The following is a 20,044-nucleotide window of genomic DNA, read 5'->3' as shown; positions in this document are numbered from 1 at the left end:
AAAGATGTAATACCGTGCTTAGTAGATATCAATATCAGTAATGCAGGATTTCTCACGACCATTGGTTGCCTGCAGAGAAAATGATTCATTTGAGGTTGTTGTTTACTTCCTGGAGCAGTAAACAAACTTATTTGCCTTAAGGTTATAAATATTTCTTTATGATACATGACATCTTCCGAAAAGATCTCCCTATTCAACTACAGGAAAGGTCCCGAAATTGATGCGCAAACATTGAAAGCTGAGATGTAGGTGGAAAATCAGAGAGAATTTTGTCATCCTGAAAGCCAGTTACATTGTATTGTTACCACAATTCCAGATCCCTGGTTTAAGTGCATATACATGAATTTATTCGCAATAAAAATATAAGCAAAGGCAGCAGTCTTTTGAAAATATTCAGAAAGCATTTCGTCAAGTTGCACACAGTTTGTGAGATTTCTTCAATAAAAATTGCATCACAACCCCACTGGCCAAATCTTTAAGTCTAGGAGTTGAAAGGAGTTAAGTTTTATCTCAGTTAGTATTAGAGAGATGGTACTATTGCCATCAGCAGTACCCATTATTGGCAGAATTAACCAAAAAGTACTTTATTCTTCATTTGACCTAAGTTGAAAGTTTAGTATGTGATTTAATATCCTAAATGTGCATTATGATGGCTAGTGGAGTAATCTAGCCACTAGTAATGTTGAGCAATTATTTTTCTTGCTGTATATCATGTTTTAAAACATTGGTTACTAAATTTTGGGACTTTCCTGGTGGTCCAGTGGTTAAAACTCCATATTTCCACTGCAGGGGGCATGGGTTCGATCCCTGGTCGGGGAACTAAGACCCCACATGCTGCATGGCGTGGCCAAAAAAATTAAAGTAAAACCTTGGTTACTAAAATTTAAAATAATCTAATTATAACAATTAAATTTTTGACAAGATTTCACATTTATTTTTGTATCACAAGAGTTCAATCTAGGATGGTGATATTTAGCTTCAGCTGATATTGAGTTTATGCTTAAGTCAGTCATAAAAAAGAAGTATTTGCTATATGTCTAACATGTCTAAAAAGATCTCAGGACTTTAGTATTTTGGGTTGCAAATATACAACTGCATTATCACAATATAGCATTTTGCAAAACTAGTTGATAAGAGGTAACTTTTAAGATTTAATTTTGTTGGTCTTTTAAAAGGTATTATAATGCTGAGTTTTTATTAATTATGACCATATGGACCATGGTGCATAGATTGCTGTGAAATATGCAGTACAGGGCTGTTGTGAAGAAAAAAATAAAATAGGAATTTTAAACTGCTCAGAAAACTACAGGGTCCTGTTAAAATTTTTCTTTTGTTTGTTGTTTTTCTGATTTTTCTTTAATACAGTTGATGTCTTATATGATATACTATTAAGTGTCAAGCTAGGGTCCTATTAAAGTTTTGTTTTATTGCTACTTATTAACAGATAAATAATGATAGGCAGTCTTTTTGTAGAAAGAGATAGTAAAGAAAGTAAAACCAGATGAAGACTCAGGTGAAACTCCTATAGAAACTCTGAGATGTTTATAGTTTGCTCTTGCATAATTAACTATTTGAAAAGTCACTTATTTACCATCTCTTTCTCCCCTGCTGGACGGTAAATTAATTGGGGGTACGGACTGTATTTGTTATGTCCTCCGCTGCCTCCCAGTGCCTGGCAGAGTGACAGGTACTTAAAAGGCACTTAAGGATTTACTGATATAAATAAATGGATTGTGGTTCGTCGAATTTTTTTCCCCTTTCTTTCTGACTACAAAGTAATATCTAGTTTTATTAAGCAGGAAAATTATCACTTCTAGCTACTGCTGCTTCTAAAACTTTTTAGCACATTTCTTTCTAGCTTTTTTACTATGCTAGAAAACTGTTGAGACCTCATTACATGTACAGATTTGTGCCCTACTTGTTCTCTGCTTAATATTATATCAATATGTTTTGTTATGTCATTGAAGACTTTTCATAAACATCATTTGAAATGACTATGACACTCTATCATATTCAATAGAATGACATGTTTTTTAGTCATTTCAAAAATTTTAGCATTTATCTTGTACCTGATTTTTTCCTCTTATAAATAGCCCTGAATTGAATATCTTGCTGTTATTATTTTTTAGTCCATTTCTGCTTTTTTTCCTCCTTGGTATAGATTTCTAAAGTACGAATTACTAAGAAGTCAAAGGATAAGAACATTTTTAGAATTCTTAATTATACTATCAGATTCCTTTGTGTAACTGTTAAATCATTTTGCATTTCCACTAGCAACATATGAGAGGGTCCATTTTACAATTTCTTATTGGTGTTTAATGTTATTTAAAAATCTTTGCTAATTTGAGAAGAAAATGGTATGTTGTAATTAGCATGTCTGTGACTTCTAGGGAAGTCAGACTTTTTTCCCCAAAGTGTTTATTAGCTATTCCCTTTTTCTCTTTCATTAATTTTCTGTTTATGCCTTATTCTAGAGTCTTAGTACTTTTTTTGAATTTTATTTAATTTATTTTTTATACAGCAGGTTCTTATTAGTTATCCATTTTATACATATTAATGTATATATGTCAACCCAATCTCCCAATTCATCTCACCACTACCCCTGCCCTGCCACTTTCCCCCCCTTGGTGTCCATGTGTTTGTTTAGAGTCTTAGTACTTTTTGATGAGCTTTTTATTTACTAAGGCTAATAAGCTGTCACATAAGTAGTAAATACCATTTCCAAGTTCTTTTAATTTTATTATTTTTTAATATGCTGAAGTTTTAAAGTAAATAGTCATTTACGTTTACTGTTTTCCTTTGTGATTTTTCCCACTGCTATTAAGTTTAGGAAGTTCTCTATTAAGAAATCAGATAAATATTCCCTTTTTCCCCTATGGTTTTTAAGTATTTAATATGAAGTAGAGCAGTTATGGAAATAATTATTATTTCGCACTTAAGTGTTTAATCTCTTTGAAATTATACCATCTGGTAGTATATAAAGCTGTACGTTTGTGGGTTTTTTTCCAAATAGCAAACCAGTTATTCCAATAACTGTTTGTTGAGTAATCCTTTCCACTTCATTCTTAATGTAGCCATTTCTTACTTCTTAGGAAGTTCCTATCAGGCCAGTTCTTTCATTTCCTCACTAAAATGATACAGTACAATATTACATATTATCAGGTACAATTGTAATGTAACCTAGTTTTCTGTGCTGCTTTACAGACTGAATGTAGAAACTGACACTCCAAGAAAGAGACCAAAAATTAGTTCTTCATCCCAAGGACTTGTTAAACTCCAAGAAACATCATACTCAAATGATAATCAAATTATTTCTCAGAGTCCTTCTTCAAATGGAACTAAAAAAGGTATAAGTAAATGTGTAGATTTTAAAGTTAAAGATATTAAATTGACAAATGTTAAGAGTGAGCTGGACCATGGAATTAAAAACTTCAGCAGTCCTAAGATTGCCAAAGATGTGAGACCTAAAGCTGAAGGCCAGGCAAGTGAAAAAAAATGGCCTCATTTACTTGCTCAGAGGCAGAAGATGAAGGAACTCAAGAAAGAAAGGTATAATAAATTTAGAGACAGTTCTGAAAAATGTGTTTTGGAGAAATGCAAGAGAATCCAATTTTCTCAGGATTATAAGTCCAACAAGATAATTAAAGAACCCCTCGAATCTAGAAGAAGAAAGATCAATTTCAAAATCCTAGGAGAATCCCGTGAAACCCTTCAGAAGCTTGTAGAAGAAAATGTCTTCAGTTTGGATTTTAACAAGTTAAAGACTAAGCAGGAGAAAAAAGAATGCCTGGAAGGCTCCCAAGTTTCATTAAATTTGACAAGGCACAAAAGTGGACATTTATTTTCAGATTCCACGTATAAGCAAACTGTTCGTGAGTGGGAAGGAAAATATCATGAGCATCAAAGAAGTAATGATTCAAGTTCTAGTGAAAACCTAACCAAGGTAAGGTAGTGCAAAATGAATATAGGCTTTAGCAAAGAGTTTTAATGTACTTAGGTTTGTGTTGTTTCTATTATAGATAATGATCATAGAGAGCTGATTCTATTTAGTCAGGAAGATAATGTTGATTCTTTTATTTTACCACGATAATTCCAATTTCCTTAGGAGGCTATCCTGGCAAGTATCAAGGATCCAAAATAGGAGGGAATGTGTAAAAATATAGAAAGAAGCCATTATAGATCGTTCTATCAGAAAAGCACTGTGACAGTATTAGGCTCTTCTCTAACTCCAGGAACTATAGAACATCCAGGGGTTATTATTCCAAATAGCTATTCATTTAACAAATTATTTTTTGAATGCCCTATATGCCAGGCATCACAGTCACTGTCTTTGTTTTCAGAGACTTACTTAATATGAGGAGACACAGAAACAGCCACCTCAGGTCTGATCAGTACTTATCACCTAATATGGGAATACACAGCAGGGGATTAACATGGCCTTGGTGCACCGTGGAGGGATTAATTCAGGAAGGTTTACCGGAGGGGATAACAAGTAAACTGAGAATTGAGGATTGAATAGGAGTTATTCAGGTGCAGACAAGGTGGAGTGAGATGGGAGAAGCAGGGATGTTCCAGGCAAAGGGAACTATGTGTACAGAGATCCAGGCTAGAAAGCTTGGCATATCTTGTTTTGCTTCTAAATTATGTAATAAGTCAGCATTTGTGGACTAATTTGAGAACCTAATTGCTACAGCCTTGTTTTCTATGGCAAATAAAATTATTTATTGATACCTTTAAGACAACTTTTAGAACTTTGGAACTTGAGAAGTTCTGAAATTTAGAGACTGCTTAAAAACAGGTGGTGGTGGAACCTACCTACTTTTAGGAATCAAGACTACAAAGTGTAGTATAAGATACTTCCTTTGAAAAATGGAGGGATCGTAACTAGGAAGGCCAGAAGAGCTTGAGAGAGAGTACTCTTTGTTCACTGAACTTGAAGGAGTCCAAAGAAGGAAAGAATGGAGTTTGTTCTTTTTATTGCTTTCTTAAAGGAAAGCTATAGTTTTCTTCTTGTGCTCTATAACCAGTTCTGTAGAGTAACATGCAAGCAAGGAGTCTGAATTTTCCAGTATTTTTACCAAACATCTTTGTATCATTGTTTGGTGTTCCCCTTGTGCTGTACATCTGAGGAACAGTATGAGAAATCCCTGCACCGCATCTTATAGGTTTTTTTGCTCTCTGTGTAGAATTGCTACACAAACCAAAAGAGATACATAGCATGAATATTAAGTTGTAGGGGAAGCAATTTTTGCATGATTACTTTTCAGTTATTGGAATTAAAACTCTTTATATTCCTTTGATAGCAGTCTTATCTGACTCAAAGTCATGTAGACACAGGAGCATCAAGTAAATATTGTTCTTATCTTGAATATATTATCTTTAGCGTATTATTGACAGTAGCTAATCCTCTTAATATTATATTTGTTGTTTTGTTTTCCTCATATGTTCCTCAGTAGATAATTATGTTTCTAAAATAATGAGTGTACTTTACAAAGAAATAACTGTATTTTCTGGATTTAGTAATCCTGTTATGCTTTCCTAGGAGAAAGTGACTTATTTTGTTTCTTAGGTTTTATAGTCCTTTGATACAGACCCTTCTCAGTTTGCACCCTCCCCTCACCATTGCTAACTAATGTTCTAGAAATTTGTGGTTTATAGGCCACTTTTATAAACGGTATCCCACTTAATTCTTATGAGTCTGTGGGATAGAGATTCATCAGTTTATCAAACATTAATTAAAGATACCTATTATGTGTTATGTTCTAGGCACTTAGAGATGAATAAGATGCTTTTTACCCTCAAGAAGTTCCCAGGGAGGTAGATTAGTAAAATACAATTGCAAATACAGTGAAGTAAATATTAGAGCCCTAGGAATTTGGCTGGTATTAATATAAATTTGGGAGTGAGTTAAGGAAGGGCTTATTAAGGTGGAGGTTCTTAAGCTTGGTATTGAAAAATGTGTAGAGCAAAGAATAGAAGTGTTGTCCTGTCAGGGGAGAGGACCAGTTGTGTAATGGCCCAGAGTTATGAAATTGCATGGCAAGAGCCTGCGTGGGCACTTAAGTTGTTCATTTTGACTTGAGTTGAGATGTGTAGAGAATTTATAGAAGAGGAAGTTGGAGAGGAAGCGAGGGTCCAGAAAATGGATTTCTTTATCTCTCATGGGAAAGGTTGTTTTTTATCTTGTAGATAGTACAGAGCCATTGAAATGTAGTCACGGAAGCAGTATAATCAGGTTTTTAGTTTGGAATCACTCTAGCAGATAAAACCATTTATACCATCATTATTGTTATTCCCTTTTGTCATCTCTAGGGAAGGCTTTGTCCCGGTCCATGTATTTAATAAAGCATGGTAGGGAAAGGCAAACATTTAACACCCACTAAGACTTTCTTTTATAATAAGGAGGAGGTTTTCCAGGACAACTGACATGAACTTTTCTGGATTTGGAGGTAACAGAAAATTTATTGAAATCACTGAAAGTGACCTGTGGTCAAAGAGAGTGAAGGGTAGTAGTAAAAGAATGAAAAGACTTCAAATGCCACGAGTTTCAGGAAGTTCTATAATAATCTCTAGCTTGGTTGGCACTCCTTAGCTGAAGAGAACCTAAAGCTCTAGTGAGATTTAAAGTCAGGTGGAAAAGGCATTATAAAACCCAGGGTCATGGAATAGTAAAGCTATAATGGGCCTACGTGTGTGATGTATGTGGTGTTGTATCAGGTGAAGATTGATGTTGGGTAGTTTGGGTAGAAGCTGAATTCCCAATAAAGCAACATATGATACACTTGTTTAAAGAGGGTCTGTAATTTTTATACAGTGTCTTGTAAAATACATGTGAGTTTGGTACTTGGAGAATTCTTAGAAGATGATTTGGTTTAGTAGTGGCTTTTGCTGAGTTCCTTGTCACCTGTATGTAGGGCTGAGTAAGTCTCATCCACTCACCAAAAGTGCCAGTGAAAAACTGAGATTTTCAATCTTTGCTAGGAGACAAAAAATAAAACACCCATAAATGATAACATTTTTCAGCTTTTCCTCCCTCAGCCATATAATAATCTTCAAGTTCCCTTTGTTTTGTTATGTCACTTTTATAAATGGCTCATTTACTCCTGGATAAAAATTTCCCACCACCAAAGGCCAGCTGTTTTTACCTTTGCTATGGTTGTTCTGTTTCTTAGGGTGACATGTTTTATCCTAGAATATGACTATTTTTAGGAATGTATATATATAGATGAGTAAACCCTAAAGAATTTCTACTATGTTTCATAACTTAATAGAATGAGGCTTTTCTATACTAGGGGCAATTTTTCATCTGGGGGCAGTTTTGCCTCTTAGGGGGGCATTTGGCAACTGACTTGATGGAGACTTTTTTTTTTCAGTTCATTGTTTTTCTTTTTATTGTGACTGTTTAAGTATGTACCCCCAAACAACATAGTTTACTTGTCTTTAAACTGAAGTATAAATCCTTTTCTCTTCAACTCCATTTACAATCAGATTTTATCTCTATTACTCCACTGAAATTGCTTGGGCAAAGGAATGGAGACATTTTTGATTGTCAAGGTTGGGAGTGGGTAGGTATCTAGTGGGTAGAGGGAAGAGATACTTCTAAACATCCTACAACGCATAGGATAGCCCCCAAAACAAAGAATTACCTGATCCCAAATGTCAGTAGTGCCAAGGTTGAAAAACCTTACTCTAGGTATATGCTTCGTAACTAATAAAATTACTTTTCATTTCAGAGTTTTGAAGCACCATGTTCTTCAGTGTCACTTGAAAGTATTCAAGATACAGATCAAGAGGTTACTGATATATTTATTTACTTTGAATATTTTTAATGAAATTAAGTCAAAGGGTTCCTATTTCAATAAAATATAATGAGTATAAAAACCTTGATAGTATGAAAATAACAGGATGTCTCTGCCTAATTCAATACGTAAGTTTTTATGAAGCCATGAAAAACTATTTGGAGAAGTATTTACATTTACTTTATCACCTTTTGGGCTTTTTTTCTAATAACCTCTAATCTGTTTTGACAGAGTATCTTTTTTTTAAAATTAATTAATTAATTAATTTATTTATTTATTTTGGGCTGTGTTGGGTCCTCGTTCCTGTGCGAGGGCTTTCTCTAGTTGCGGCGAGCGGGGTCCACTCTTCATTGCGGTGTGCGGGCCTCTCACTGTTGTGGCCTCTCTTGTTGCCGAGCACAGGCTCCAGATGCGCAGGCTCAGTAGTTGTGGCTCACGGGCCCAATTGCTCCGCAGCATGTGGGATCTTCCCAGACCAGGGCTCGAACCCGTGTCCCCTGCATTGGCAGGCAGATTCTCAACCACTGCGCCACCAGGGAAGCCCCTCTAATCTGTTTTGAATAAAGAGCATGGAGCCTGTGGCCCACAAGTTACGTGAATTTTAAATTAATGTTATGTTTTTGCATGCTTATGCCTTGGCTTGCCAAAATGCAGTATGATATTAGCATGTTTTGCCTCATTTTTCTAATTAGCAACAAGATGAACATTTGTTCAATGAAAATGAGGGCACATACATATTTATTTTTTACCTGTTGCTTCATTTCTCAGCTAGAATCTCTTGGTTGAACCTCATAGAATTATTGCATACAATTTTATCTTCCCTGCTTCTAAATTAAAATTAGATTCATAGAACACTTTGTGTTTTTCTATTTAAAGGAGACTTTAAAAACATACTGATTGCTTTTTATTTGTGACAGTCAGTTATACTTTTATGTCTTTTGGATCAATGCCCCTTGATAGAAGAAAGATTTCTCACCTCTGCTCTAAAGTTAGATTAATTTCTTTGCATCAGAATACATCAGGGAACTACTTCCCTGAAGTGAGAAAGGTATTAAGATCTGGATTTCAGTTTTTGATGGTTCATAAACAATCTTAGAACTCTTAGGAAAAGTGCTCATCATCCAGATAAAAACATATTTGGCTCCTAAAATAGTTTGAAGTGAGAATGGGAATGAGAATTAACTTGTTTTGGAAGTCTGTTTTGTACTGGGCTCTGGGTGAGGTTCTTCACATTATTGCATTTAATCCTTACGAAGGATACTAAAAGGATACAGATATTTAATATTCCTATTGTGTAGATAAACTGAGACCCATGGTTGTTAAATAATATGCTTGCCTAAGTTTGCAGAAATAATAAAGTAAGAAGAGAAGAGCTATATTAGAAACCTTGTGTATGTTTATAAATCTGTATTCTTTTATCATGTGGCTTTCATATTTTTGTAAATATTTTTCTTTCCACAAACTATCTCATATTAAGTGAATTAATTAAGAATTAATTGCTTTTTTCTCTTATTAATCTGCAGAGAAAATAATTCAAAATATTTTACTGCGGGTCTTTTGCAATTTAGATGCAGATTGTAGAAGAGCTTCACGCTGCACGTGTGGGAAAAAGTGTGGATTTACCTGTGGTTCCACCTTCTGGAGAGTTAACAAGTATGGAGATTGACTTGGTGGAAGATGATGTACATTCCTCTTCTGGTATGTCCTATATGCATATGACAGTTTTATGATCTCCTATATTTTCTTAAGAATTAATGTGCCGACATTCAATTTTTATAATATTTAGAGGAAAAATGTTAAGATGTGCTTATTTGAAATAATAAAGTATATTTCTTTTAGCTACAGGAATCAGGTCTACGATTTGTCTTATCATCATTTGCTTTATATATCTCACATTATTAAGCAGTTAGACATATTTTCTCTTTCTCCTTTTGCCAAGGGGCAGTAATCAGAGTTATGAGCTGTCTTTTATTCTTGCTCTTAATCATAACTTTTAACAATTTCAGCTTTGTAAAGCACTGATCAGAAATAATGCAAATTGCTCAAAGGTATTATATTCATGGATTTCTTATTTATAGAGTAAAATTGTGATTATTCTCACTCCTTGGAGAAGATAATAATAGATATTACCCAAAATATGTTAGTATACTGTTTTGAATTGTATTTGTAAAAATAGTAATGCTATGTTACATTCACATTGGATTTTTCAATTTATTAAGTGTTTTCCTATGCATCAACTTACCTGTTCCTCACATGACCCTATGAAATAACTGTGCTAGTATTATCTTTTTTCTTTCATTTACACATATTTGTTTTTTCAGTTGTATTTCAGAGTACATTAAAATTAGCTTATGATTCCTAAGTACATAACTACCAGTGATAGAGTACAGGGTTTGGCAACATAGTTACTGCTGGTGCAAGTTAATTTGAGTTAAAATCCACCTGTAAGCAATATACAATATTCTACTGGTGGATAATTAAACACTGATTACTGTTCTTTCTCTTAAGAATTGGAGTAAATGCATTTTTGTTTTTATTGTCTAAAGTACTGCCTTAAGAATGCTATCAAAGTTCTGTGATATCAAAATTGTAGTTGTTATACAAGTCTGTTATCAAATGTCATGAAATCCTCACTTTGCTCTTTTTCTCTAGCAAATACTGCTTCAGACAAAAAGCTTTTAATTGTTGTTGACACAAATATACTGATGAATCATCTCAAATTTGTTAGAATTTTGAAGACAACAGAAATCTCAGGTATTTATAGAACATATTTACTGATTCTAATTTTCTTATTTGAGTTGATACTTTATATTAACAGTGATGTGGGTATTTTCCCCCCACAAACTTATTTCCATTTGGATATGCTGTTAAGTATGTGTGTGTATATATATATGAAGCACAATCAACTTAAGTTTAAAAAAAAAAAAAAAGCCTTTACAGGTTAACCTAGCTTCTAAACTTACTCTTCTGTGATTTCCAGTAGTATTTATTTTTGTAACATTCTCTTGACACTTATATCTGATTTTAGTTCCTATTTTTCTCTATTATCTCTTCATTTAGATTGTGAATTTCTTTAAAACTTTTAATTCTCCTATAGCAGTTTGATTTAGTAGCTCAATATATATTTGTTGACGTCTAAGGAATCTTTTTATTTTTTAGGCTTTGACAGGCTTGTGTTAATAATTCCCTGGGTTGTTGTGCAAGAGCTGGATCGTATGAAGGCAGGAAAATTCCTGAAACATGCCCAGCACAAAGCTATACCTGCAGTTCATTTCATCAATGACAGTCTCAAAAATCAAGATGGAAAGCTATGGGGTCAGTCAATACAACTTGCATCGCAAAAACTTTGTAAGTATTGTTCTCTCAGGGTGCTTCCTGATTAAGATTTGTTTGGGTGCTGACTCATTAATGAAGGGAAATGGTGCAGAACTTTAAAAAAAATTAGCAGTATTACAGTGTGAAATGGCAGGGCATAGTGATGCTTTGGCATATTCTGTTAGGCTTTGTTTGGAGACCTTTGATTTTTATTTTTCTGCTTCTCCTAGACCTTCTTAGGTTATGTCCATATTTCACAGAGAGTGACTGTATAGTTCTGTATGCATAGTTGTCTATATTACAGTACTTTGGATTCTTTTTTTAAAATACCGTGTTGAGTGATGAGGCCAGTGATTGATCTATGTTTCTAATCATCACTGCATGCAGTTAATAAAATGCAGAGGCAGGCATTGTTTTCCTCTGGTTTGTCAGAACCTGTAATAAGGAGGTATTTTTATTATAGAGGTCTATAGATTTTCTCCTGATTTTTTTTCCGTATTAGTTTTTTTTTTTAGTCATTTAAAAATCTTAGAACCTAAGTATGTTCTTCATGTTTTTATTTTTTTAATACAAATTTTATTTATTTAATTTATTTATTTATGGCTGTGTTGGGTCTTCGTTTCTGTGCAAGGACTTTCTCTAGTTGTGGCAAGCAGGGGCCACTCTTCATCGCACACGCAGGCTCAGTAATTGTGGCTCACGGGCCCAGTTGCTCTGCGGCAGGTGGGATACTCCCAGACCAGGCCCCAAACCCACGTCCCCTGCATCGGCAGGCAGACTGTTAACCACTACGCCACCAGGGGAGCCCCCATGTTTTTATTTTATTTTTTATTTAAAAAATTTTTTTTTAACATCTTTATTGGAGTATAATTGCTTTACAGTGGTATGCTAGTTTCTGCTTTCTAACAAAGTGAATCAGCTATACATATACATATATCCCCATATCTCCTCCCACTTGCGTCTCCCTCCCACCCTCCCTATCCCACCCCTTGTTCTTCATGTTTTATATAACTATTTGGAAAAAGATCTGTGTGTAAAGTGAGACTGTTGCCTCTGCAGAGTTTATACATACATTTAGAGGACATATTTCATTCTTTAAAAATTGGTTTCTTTCCAACTCAGAAATATTTGTATATGTAGATTTATATTATTTTAAATATGGATTTATGTTGTCTATTGTATCCATATTTACCATAGGATATGAAAGAATTCATCTTTAGATGAACCTAATCATGAAATTAACCCTGAGAAGGCTTTTGGCATAGCTGTCTAGTCTTAAATCTTTGAAGAGAAAGGGCCTCTCCCATTAATTCCTTTATTTATTCCCTTTACAAATATTTATTAGCTCTTAGTATATTCCAAATACAATGTTTATGCATTTTCAGTAGGAACATCATGTGCTGTTTAAGAGCTTTTAAAGGAAACCACTAAAAAAAAAAGTCACTTATTAGAGTTAAGAAAATATTAAAAATATTAAAATTAAAAACACATTATATTAAATTGAACACCTTAGATGGTCTTTTTTTTTTTTTTACTTTCCGTTATGAAAACTTTCAAATGCAGTATAATATAATATAATATAATGAATCCCTATGTACCTCTCACTCATTTTCAGTGATTCTCAACATTTTGTCATTCTTGTTTATTCTCTCATTTCCTTTTCCCCTTCTTCCCCAACTCCTGGAACTCCTGTAGTACTTTGATATGTATTGCTAACAGATAGGACTTTTTAAAAAAACAGCCATGCAGTTAACAAAACCTCTGATCTAAACCATCATTTCAGTAAAACCCCAATCCTTAAGAAGAGGTGGGAATTTTTTTTACTCTTAATCTTTTATTGTTTTTCTTTGTTAGTTGATACAAATTGTGTTTTATTATATAATTATATAGATGATGATAATAATAGACAACACTTACGTGGCCATTACTCTCCAGACCCTTTTCTAAGTGCTTTACAGCCAATATCTCATTCAAACCTTATAGTACTTGTGGAAGATAAATTCTTTTTAGATCCATTTTATTGATGAGGAAATTGAGACATAGAGATGTTAAGAACTTGTCCTAAATGGAATATCTCTCTCTTCAATAGGTTGACTTTGAGACTTATTTTAGAAGAGCTAATTTTAGAGTAGATATTTTGGCCTCATTTATTATTTATAGATGCTTGTTATGTTTCTTTTGATTTTTCATTTTTATGTGCTTTTTTGATACTTTGACTTCTTCAGTCTATGCTTTTTGGGTTATTAAGGAGGATAAATCATAGTAGTGGTCTCAAACTTCTGTGCTGCTTCAATTTCTGGGTCTTCCTTGAAATCCATATTTCACTTTAAAACTTAAATTGGTATTATTTGATCTTTGTTTTGTTAAATTGCGCTTTTAGTTATAAGGCTGTAGATAGATTATTTGTGTAATTCTCTGTGTCAGATAAATCCTGTATTTGTTTCACTGTATTATTGTTATCTGTCAAACTGATTATTTAAAACATTCTTTATATAAAATCTAATGTACTCAATACATTTAGTCTGTTGATAGTGATTTTATGATATCCTTTAGCAATATCCTTAGTCATGTTTATCATAGTAAAATTATATTTTATATTCTAATGGTAAATTGAAATTCTTATGAAAAAACTTAATTCAGGATTATTGAGTGAAATTAAAGTACTTGCTTGGAGAAAAGCAAGAACAAAACAGTCTTTACACTTTATATCTGTGTAGTACATTTGCCACTAACTCTAATAATTGCTTATCTTGCTGTATTATTTTCTTTTATGTAATCCCAGTATTATAACAATGTATTTTTTTAGACAAGCATTTTCCATTAAAAAAAAGAAAAATGCCACAAACTGAATGCAGATAGTCCGTGTTAAAATAGCCTTAGTTGACCGTAATTTTAGTGTTGTCCTTACTCTTTTCAAAATTGTGTTTATTTGATGTAGTATGCATTATTGTGAGAAGAGAATAGGATTTGAAATGTGATTGACCTGGGTTTATAAGCTGACCTAGGGAAAGTTAAAGGTGAGGAAACTGAGTAAATGAAATGGGGGGAAATGACCTCCCCCTGAAAAAAATGGTTGTGAAGATTGGTTGAGCTAATATATTACTTAATGATTTATGGTCGGGAATAGGGGATAATTCTTTTGTGTCCTTTTACATGAGAAGGTTATACAGATTGATTAGAAAAACTAAAAATCCCTTTCCCCTAAATGGACATAGATTATTAATAGGGAATTCACAAAAGAAGAAGTACAACTAGTCAGTCCTTTGTTCAAGGCAAATATTTTCCTGTCTGTTTGCTGTTTTTAATATTGTTAATTTCTCATGTATAAAGTTTTAGTTTATATCTTTCACTTTTTCCTTTGTTGTTTTTTTTTTATTGCTTCTATGTTTAGAAAGCTACTCCTTCCCAGCACTTGATAGGAACACAGTGCTCAGTGCATTGGGAATATAAATTAGTAACTTTTCAGGAGAGCAATTTATTAGTGTGTATTAAGAAGCCAAAAGAGGTGGTTCTCTTTCTAGAAATTATTTTAAAGAAATAATCAGAGGTGCTCACAGTGATTTATATAAATAATGTTCCTCACAGCATGATTTCTGCAGCAAAAAAATTGGAAACAATCTGACTGTCTAACAATTGGAGAAGTTACGTATAATGATGTAGCCGTATGAGAGAATATTGTATTTTGAAAAATGTTAATGACGTGTGATATTAAAATAAGATTTAAAAGAATATAAAGTGCAATCCCAAATTTCTTAGATTAAGTTAGAGAAAAACAAATATCATATGACATCACTTATATATGGAATCTATAAAAAATTAATACAAAAAACCACTTAGAAATTTGTCTCAGTTCTGAAGGCTAGAAGTCTAAAATCAGTGTGTCAGCAGGGTTGTTTCCTTCTGAGGGCTTTGAGAGAAGGATCTGTTCCAAACTGCTCTTCTTGTCTTATAGATGGCCATCTTCTCCCTATGTCTCTTCACATCGTCTTCTCTCTGTGCACATCTGTCTCCAAATTTCCCCTTTTTAATAAGAATACAAAGTCCTATTGGATTAGGGCTGACACTAATAGACTCACTTTAACTTGCAAAAAGAATAAAAAACAAAAATAGGATTTAAAAGAATATGAAGTACAATCCCAAATTTCTTAGATTATGCGTGTATACTTATAGATGGTGGATATTGGTAATATTGAGCTGATGGAATTATGAGTTATTTTAATTTTCTTAATATTTGCTGAATTTTCTAGATTTTCTATAATTATTTTATTTTTATAATTAGATAAAAATAATTAAAAGCAAAAATAAAGTTATCTGACCCCTCCCACATGAGACATTTGTTCCATCATTTTTATATTTTCTTTTATTATATTTTTGTTGAATCATTTATCTGCCAAATATTTGTACCAGACACTTCTAAGTGTTGAGGCTGCAGCAGTGAATGAGACATACAAGGCCTGCTGTTGAGAAGCTTTAATTCTATTAAATGTTAAAAATTATATTAACTATAATTTATACAGAACTTATTTTGGTATTGAATGTGAGTAGTGGTCGTTGCTGTTTAAGTGCCATTTAAGCTGAGTCTTAAGTAATATATATATGCTACTTAAGGAACACATGATATAAGCATATATTGGGCCAAGTGTTTCATATAAATTTTCTCATTTAATCATCCTGTTAAGCAGTTTGTCCATTATTACATGTCCAGTATGTGGGAAAGCAGGGATTCAAACCCAGATCAGTCTGTTTTCAGAGTCTGTTTTGTTCACTTTTGAATAGTACCTGAGCAGGTGCTCAAAAATATTTGTTGATAAAATATTTCATGAATATTCTTGTAGTTTTAGGTATATCTTCCAAGCCCATGTGTCCTAGAAAAAATGACAGAACAGGTAACCTTGAACTTTGATACCTTTAGAGCATGTACTGTAGCCTTTAAACATCCTTTTTTTGGTCAAATTGAGTTACTAAAGTTAACCAGTGATTTTGAGCTGCCCATTTTGCATTATTGTGGTATTTGTGAGCTAAAAGAAGGAAAATTGACTGCTATAATATATGTCTGTCTATCTGGCTTGTTGTCTGATTAAAGAACTGAATCACATCTCGCTAAGGCTCATGCTGTGAGATCAGTTGAGTTCTGTCTAGATTTCACCACGAGATTGTGAGACCACAAAGAACTTGTCTTTTGAATGTCCAATTACCTAGCATAGGCACCTGGTACAAATTAGACCCTATATAAATATTTACTGAATGCATGAATGAATTTTCTAATTTGAAAGTTTAGAGGACTAAGTAACTGTAGGCTAAAAATTGAGGGGAAGAAAGGTTATAATCTGGGAACAAAGTTGAGGCTCACTGTCCAGTACATCTTGAATTTCAGTGTGTAAGAGAGTTGCCAAAGGCTTAAATCAATCTTTGGGTCCAGGCTCCAAAGATTCTTTTCCAGAAATGGGTCTGGGTAAGTACCCCAGGGAGTTCTGAGGCAGGTAGTGTAAGGACTTATAAGAAATGCTGTCTTTGGTCCTATTCCTACACATTACATTATTTTCACAAAAAAACAAACTTACTACATGCTTTAAGGCTTGGAGAATGCTAGAGGACACTCTGTCAGCCACATATTAGCATTTGTTAGAAATTACTTTTTGTATTCTCTGCCTAGCGCCTGTGTTGCCTTCTCCTGTACATCTCTCTCTAAATGTTATTGCTTAGAGTTTAAGAAAAAGCAGACACATGAAAGTGGTTCTGTTGCTGGCAGAACAGTTGCTTATAATTTTACAGACCTCTTTTAAGTTGTTAATTTTAAGCATGATGTAATCATATAATTTACTTATGTTAAGTTACTAAGTGACTGAACTGAGACTAGATTTGTAGCTTTTGGTTTCTAATATGGCATTTAACCTACTGATCAGATTTTTCCATTGGGTTTATTAATAGGCATATCCTATTCCATTTTACTGATAGTAGCAAACTAATCAGTTTATTAAACCCACAACTATATGCTGCCTGAATTCTAGATCCAGAATTTTCAAGGCATTGTTTTTGTTGTGTCTTATCTTCCTCTTCTTATTTAAAAAGTTTTCTTTCTTATAGATGATTTGATTTGTAAATAAGGCCTAGATTCTTCATACAGTTCCCAGATTTTTAGTGTGCTTATTGATTGTTGCTTTTACTAAATTTGCAGATGGATTGAGTGATGAGAACAATGATGATCGTGTATTAAAATGCTGTCTTCAGTACCAAGAATTATTCCCTTGTTCTCTTGTTATTTTGTGCACGTGAGTTTCATGATCATTTTACTCTTTTTTTAAAAATAGTGATTTATATTAAAGAATTTTTAAAAATCATACTGTGTCCCCCATAACAAGATGAAAAACATACATACTTTTCTAAATCTGCCAGTAAGTATATTCAGTTATATCTCATATTCTTATAATGTGCAAGCTATAGAAGAATGAGATTTGAATCTCATGGTTTCATTTCAACTTAAGTTATTTGATATTTAGAAAACTTTTGAAAAAGCAGGGAAAGTCAATTTAACATCCCCCCAAAATAGAAATAAAAATCTGACATTTTTGGTCATGAGGCAGGAGAGTTAATTAACTAATTAATTAATTTGTGGAGAAGGGCTAAGTTATGTTGCAGTTATATCCTTGATGCCTGTGATAGAGTTAGAGTTGGAATTTTGGATCTACCACTTAATCAGCTTTGTGACCTTGGAAAGTTGCCTAATGTTTCCTCATGTGTAAAATATAGGGAGGATAATAATACCTGCCTTTATAAGGTTATTGTGAGTATTTAGTCAGAAAATATATATATATGACTTAGAAGAGTGCCTAGCACATAAAATTATCTCAGTAAGAGTTTTTTCCTCCTCCTCCCTTCCTCATTCCATTCCTCCATTCCCAACTAATGTATTCATAACTTAGTTCTAAGGTAAAAGTATCATAATGTTAAGCAAAATTGTATTCATCATGTATAAGAAAAGGCTTTAAAGGAACTGATAAGAGCAACTTTAATTTGCAGTTTTAGTCTGAATTGTATTCACTGAAAAATGGGCTTTTTACAGCTTCATGATCATGCCTAGGTTCTCTGAAATGGAGTGATTATAGAAATGAATAGCCATAAGATTTTCTTGTAAGGGGGCTTGGTCAATTATCATTTTAGCTGTGTTCAAAGATAATGTTATTTTTTTATATTAAAGGAAATATTAGAGATTTCTATCTCTAGTTTCAAATTATTTTTTAATCTAGGACATAAGGTATCATGTTGGAGTTTGTTGAAGGCTGAAATAGAATTAGTAATATGTTAATCATTTTGAATTTGAGATAAACTAAAATTGAGAGATAATTTTTATATAATTATTATTTTTTTAGTTCAACTTAGAATGAAAATTAAATTGGTGAGATTTTATCAGTTCTCCATTATTTCTGCAGTCACTGTTTTGGAATTAACAGATGTAACAGTTTTTAGTGAAATGAAAATTTGTAGTCAGACTTTACTTTTAACTGACATCATCAGGTGAGCCTGTTTTATATTTTTATTTTTTCCTATAAAGTGTGGTAATCATACTGTGTTAAGTCACACATACTTAATGTGAGGATACATTTATATTACTTAAATGGATGATGATTATAATAATTAATATTAATAACAACGGTGATTAGGAGAACCCTTCTATAAACACTATATACTATACCTCATTCTAAGTGCTTTACTCACATTTACCATCCTAACTATGGGCCAGCAACCCCCAGTTAATATCTCCAGTCCATATCTCTCTTCTAAAGTCTCGACTAGTATATTCATCTACTTATTTGATATCTCTGTTTGGATGTCTCATAGACATCTGGAACCCACCATCTCCAAAAATGAACTCCTGATCTTTCCTTCTAAACTGTTCTCCATCTGAATAAAAAGTGCCATCTTCCACCCATTTGCTAAAGCCAGAAACCTAGGAGTCATTTTTGATTCCTGCCTTTCCTTCGTAATCTATATCCAGTTAAATAGCAGGTCTTGTATGGTCTTCTTTTCTTTGTCTACTCTGCCACCATCCGATGTCAAGTGATGTTATTTTTCCTGTTCCTTTTCTGCTCTAAGACCCATTATGCTCTCTACTTCAATACTTACTTTCCATGTATTTTTCAAAAAGTAATAACGGTATTTTTAATTTTTAAAAAGTTACGTGATGAAGATTTTCAACAACTTTCAAAATGAAGAAGAGTTAATAAACTCCTAAATACTCAGTTACAACAATTATCAAGATTCTACCATTCTTTTATTATCTATATTTCCATCTACTCCCTGTCCCCCTATATGATTATTTTTATACAGTTCTTTTTATTTTAAGGGAAAATGTATAATATTAAAATGCCCAAATCTTAACTATACAGTGTTGACAGTGGATACCCTGGTGTAGCCCACATCCCTCTTGAAACATAGAATATTTCCATTACCCCAGAAAATACTCTCATGCCCCTTTTGTGCTCTTTTCCTAGTTTCTTAAGGTGGACGCTTAGACCATTTTTTTTTTTTTTTAGACCATTTTTTGAGACTGCTGTAAATTTCCCTTTAAGCACTGCTTTAGCTGCATTCCACAAATTTTGATATGTTGTGTTTTTATTTTCATTCAATTTAATATATTTTATAATTTTCAGGAATTCCCTGGCAGTCCGTCCAGTGGTTAGGACTCAATGCTTTCACTGCCAGGGCCCAGGTTTGGATTCGACCTCTGGTCGGGGAACTAAGATCCTGGAGCCATGCTGCATGGCCAAAAAAAAAAAAAAAAAAAAAAATTATAATTTTCCTTATAATTTCCTTTTTGACCCATAAGTTATTTAGATATTTGTTGCAATTAATTCCAAATATTTTCAGAATTTCCGGTTATCTTTTGTTACTGATTTGCTCTTTAATTCTGTTATTAATTGAGAACATAATTT

General features: G+C 33.1%; 1 protein-coding gene across 3 annotated transcripts in view; it reads left to right on the top strand.

Annotated features, from left to right (window-relative positions):
- Positions 1-20,044, top strand: part of SWT1 (SWT1 RNA endoribonuclease homolog) — a 93,106-nt gene that overhangs the window by 7,998 nt on the left and 65,064 nt on the right. For all 3 annotated transcript variants that reach the window (XM_060091140.1, XM_060091141.1, XM_060091142.1), the window contains exons 5-10: positions 3,205-3,943; positions 7,734-7,793; positions 9,368-9,497; positions 10,452-10,553; positions 10,959-11,147; positions 17,290-17,383. In XM_060091140.1, coding sequence (XP_059947123.1) covers positions 3,205-3,943; positions 7,734-7,793; positions 9,368-9,497; positions 10,452-10,553; positions 10,959-11,147; positions 17,290-17,383 — 1,314 coding nt within the window. The remainder of the gene's footprint in view (positions 1-3,204; positions 3,944-7,733; positions 7,794-9,367; positions 9,498-10,451; positions 10,554-10,958; positions 11,148-17,289; positions 17,384-20,044) is intronic.

Source organism: Mesoplodon densirostris, chromosome 2 (assembly GCF_025265405.1).
Source record: "Mesoplodon densirostris isolate mMesDen1 chromosome 2, mMesDen1 primary haplotype, whole genome shotgun sequence".
In the NCBI taxonomy this organism is placed as follows: domain Eukaryota; kingdom Metazoa; phylum Chordata; class Mammalia; order Artiodactyla; family Ziphiidae; genus Mesoplodon; species Mesoplodon densirostris.
The sequence above is the reverse complement of the archived record's forward strand: the minus strand, read 5'-3'. Positions and strand labels throughout refer to the sequence as shown.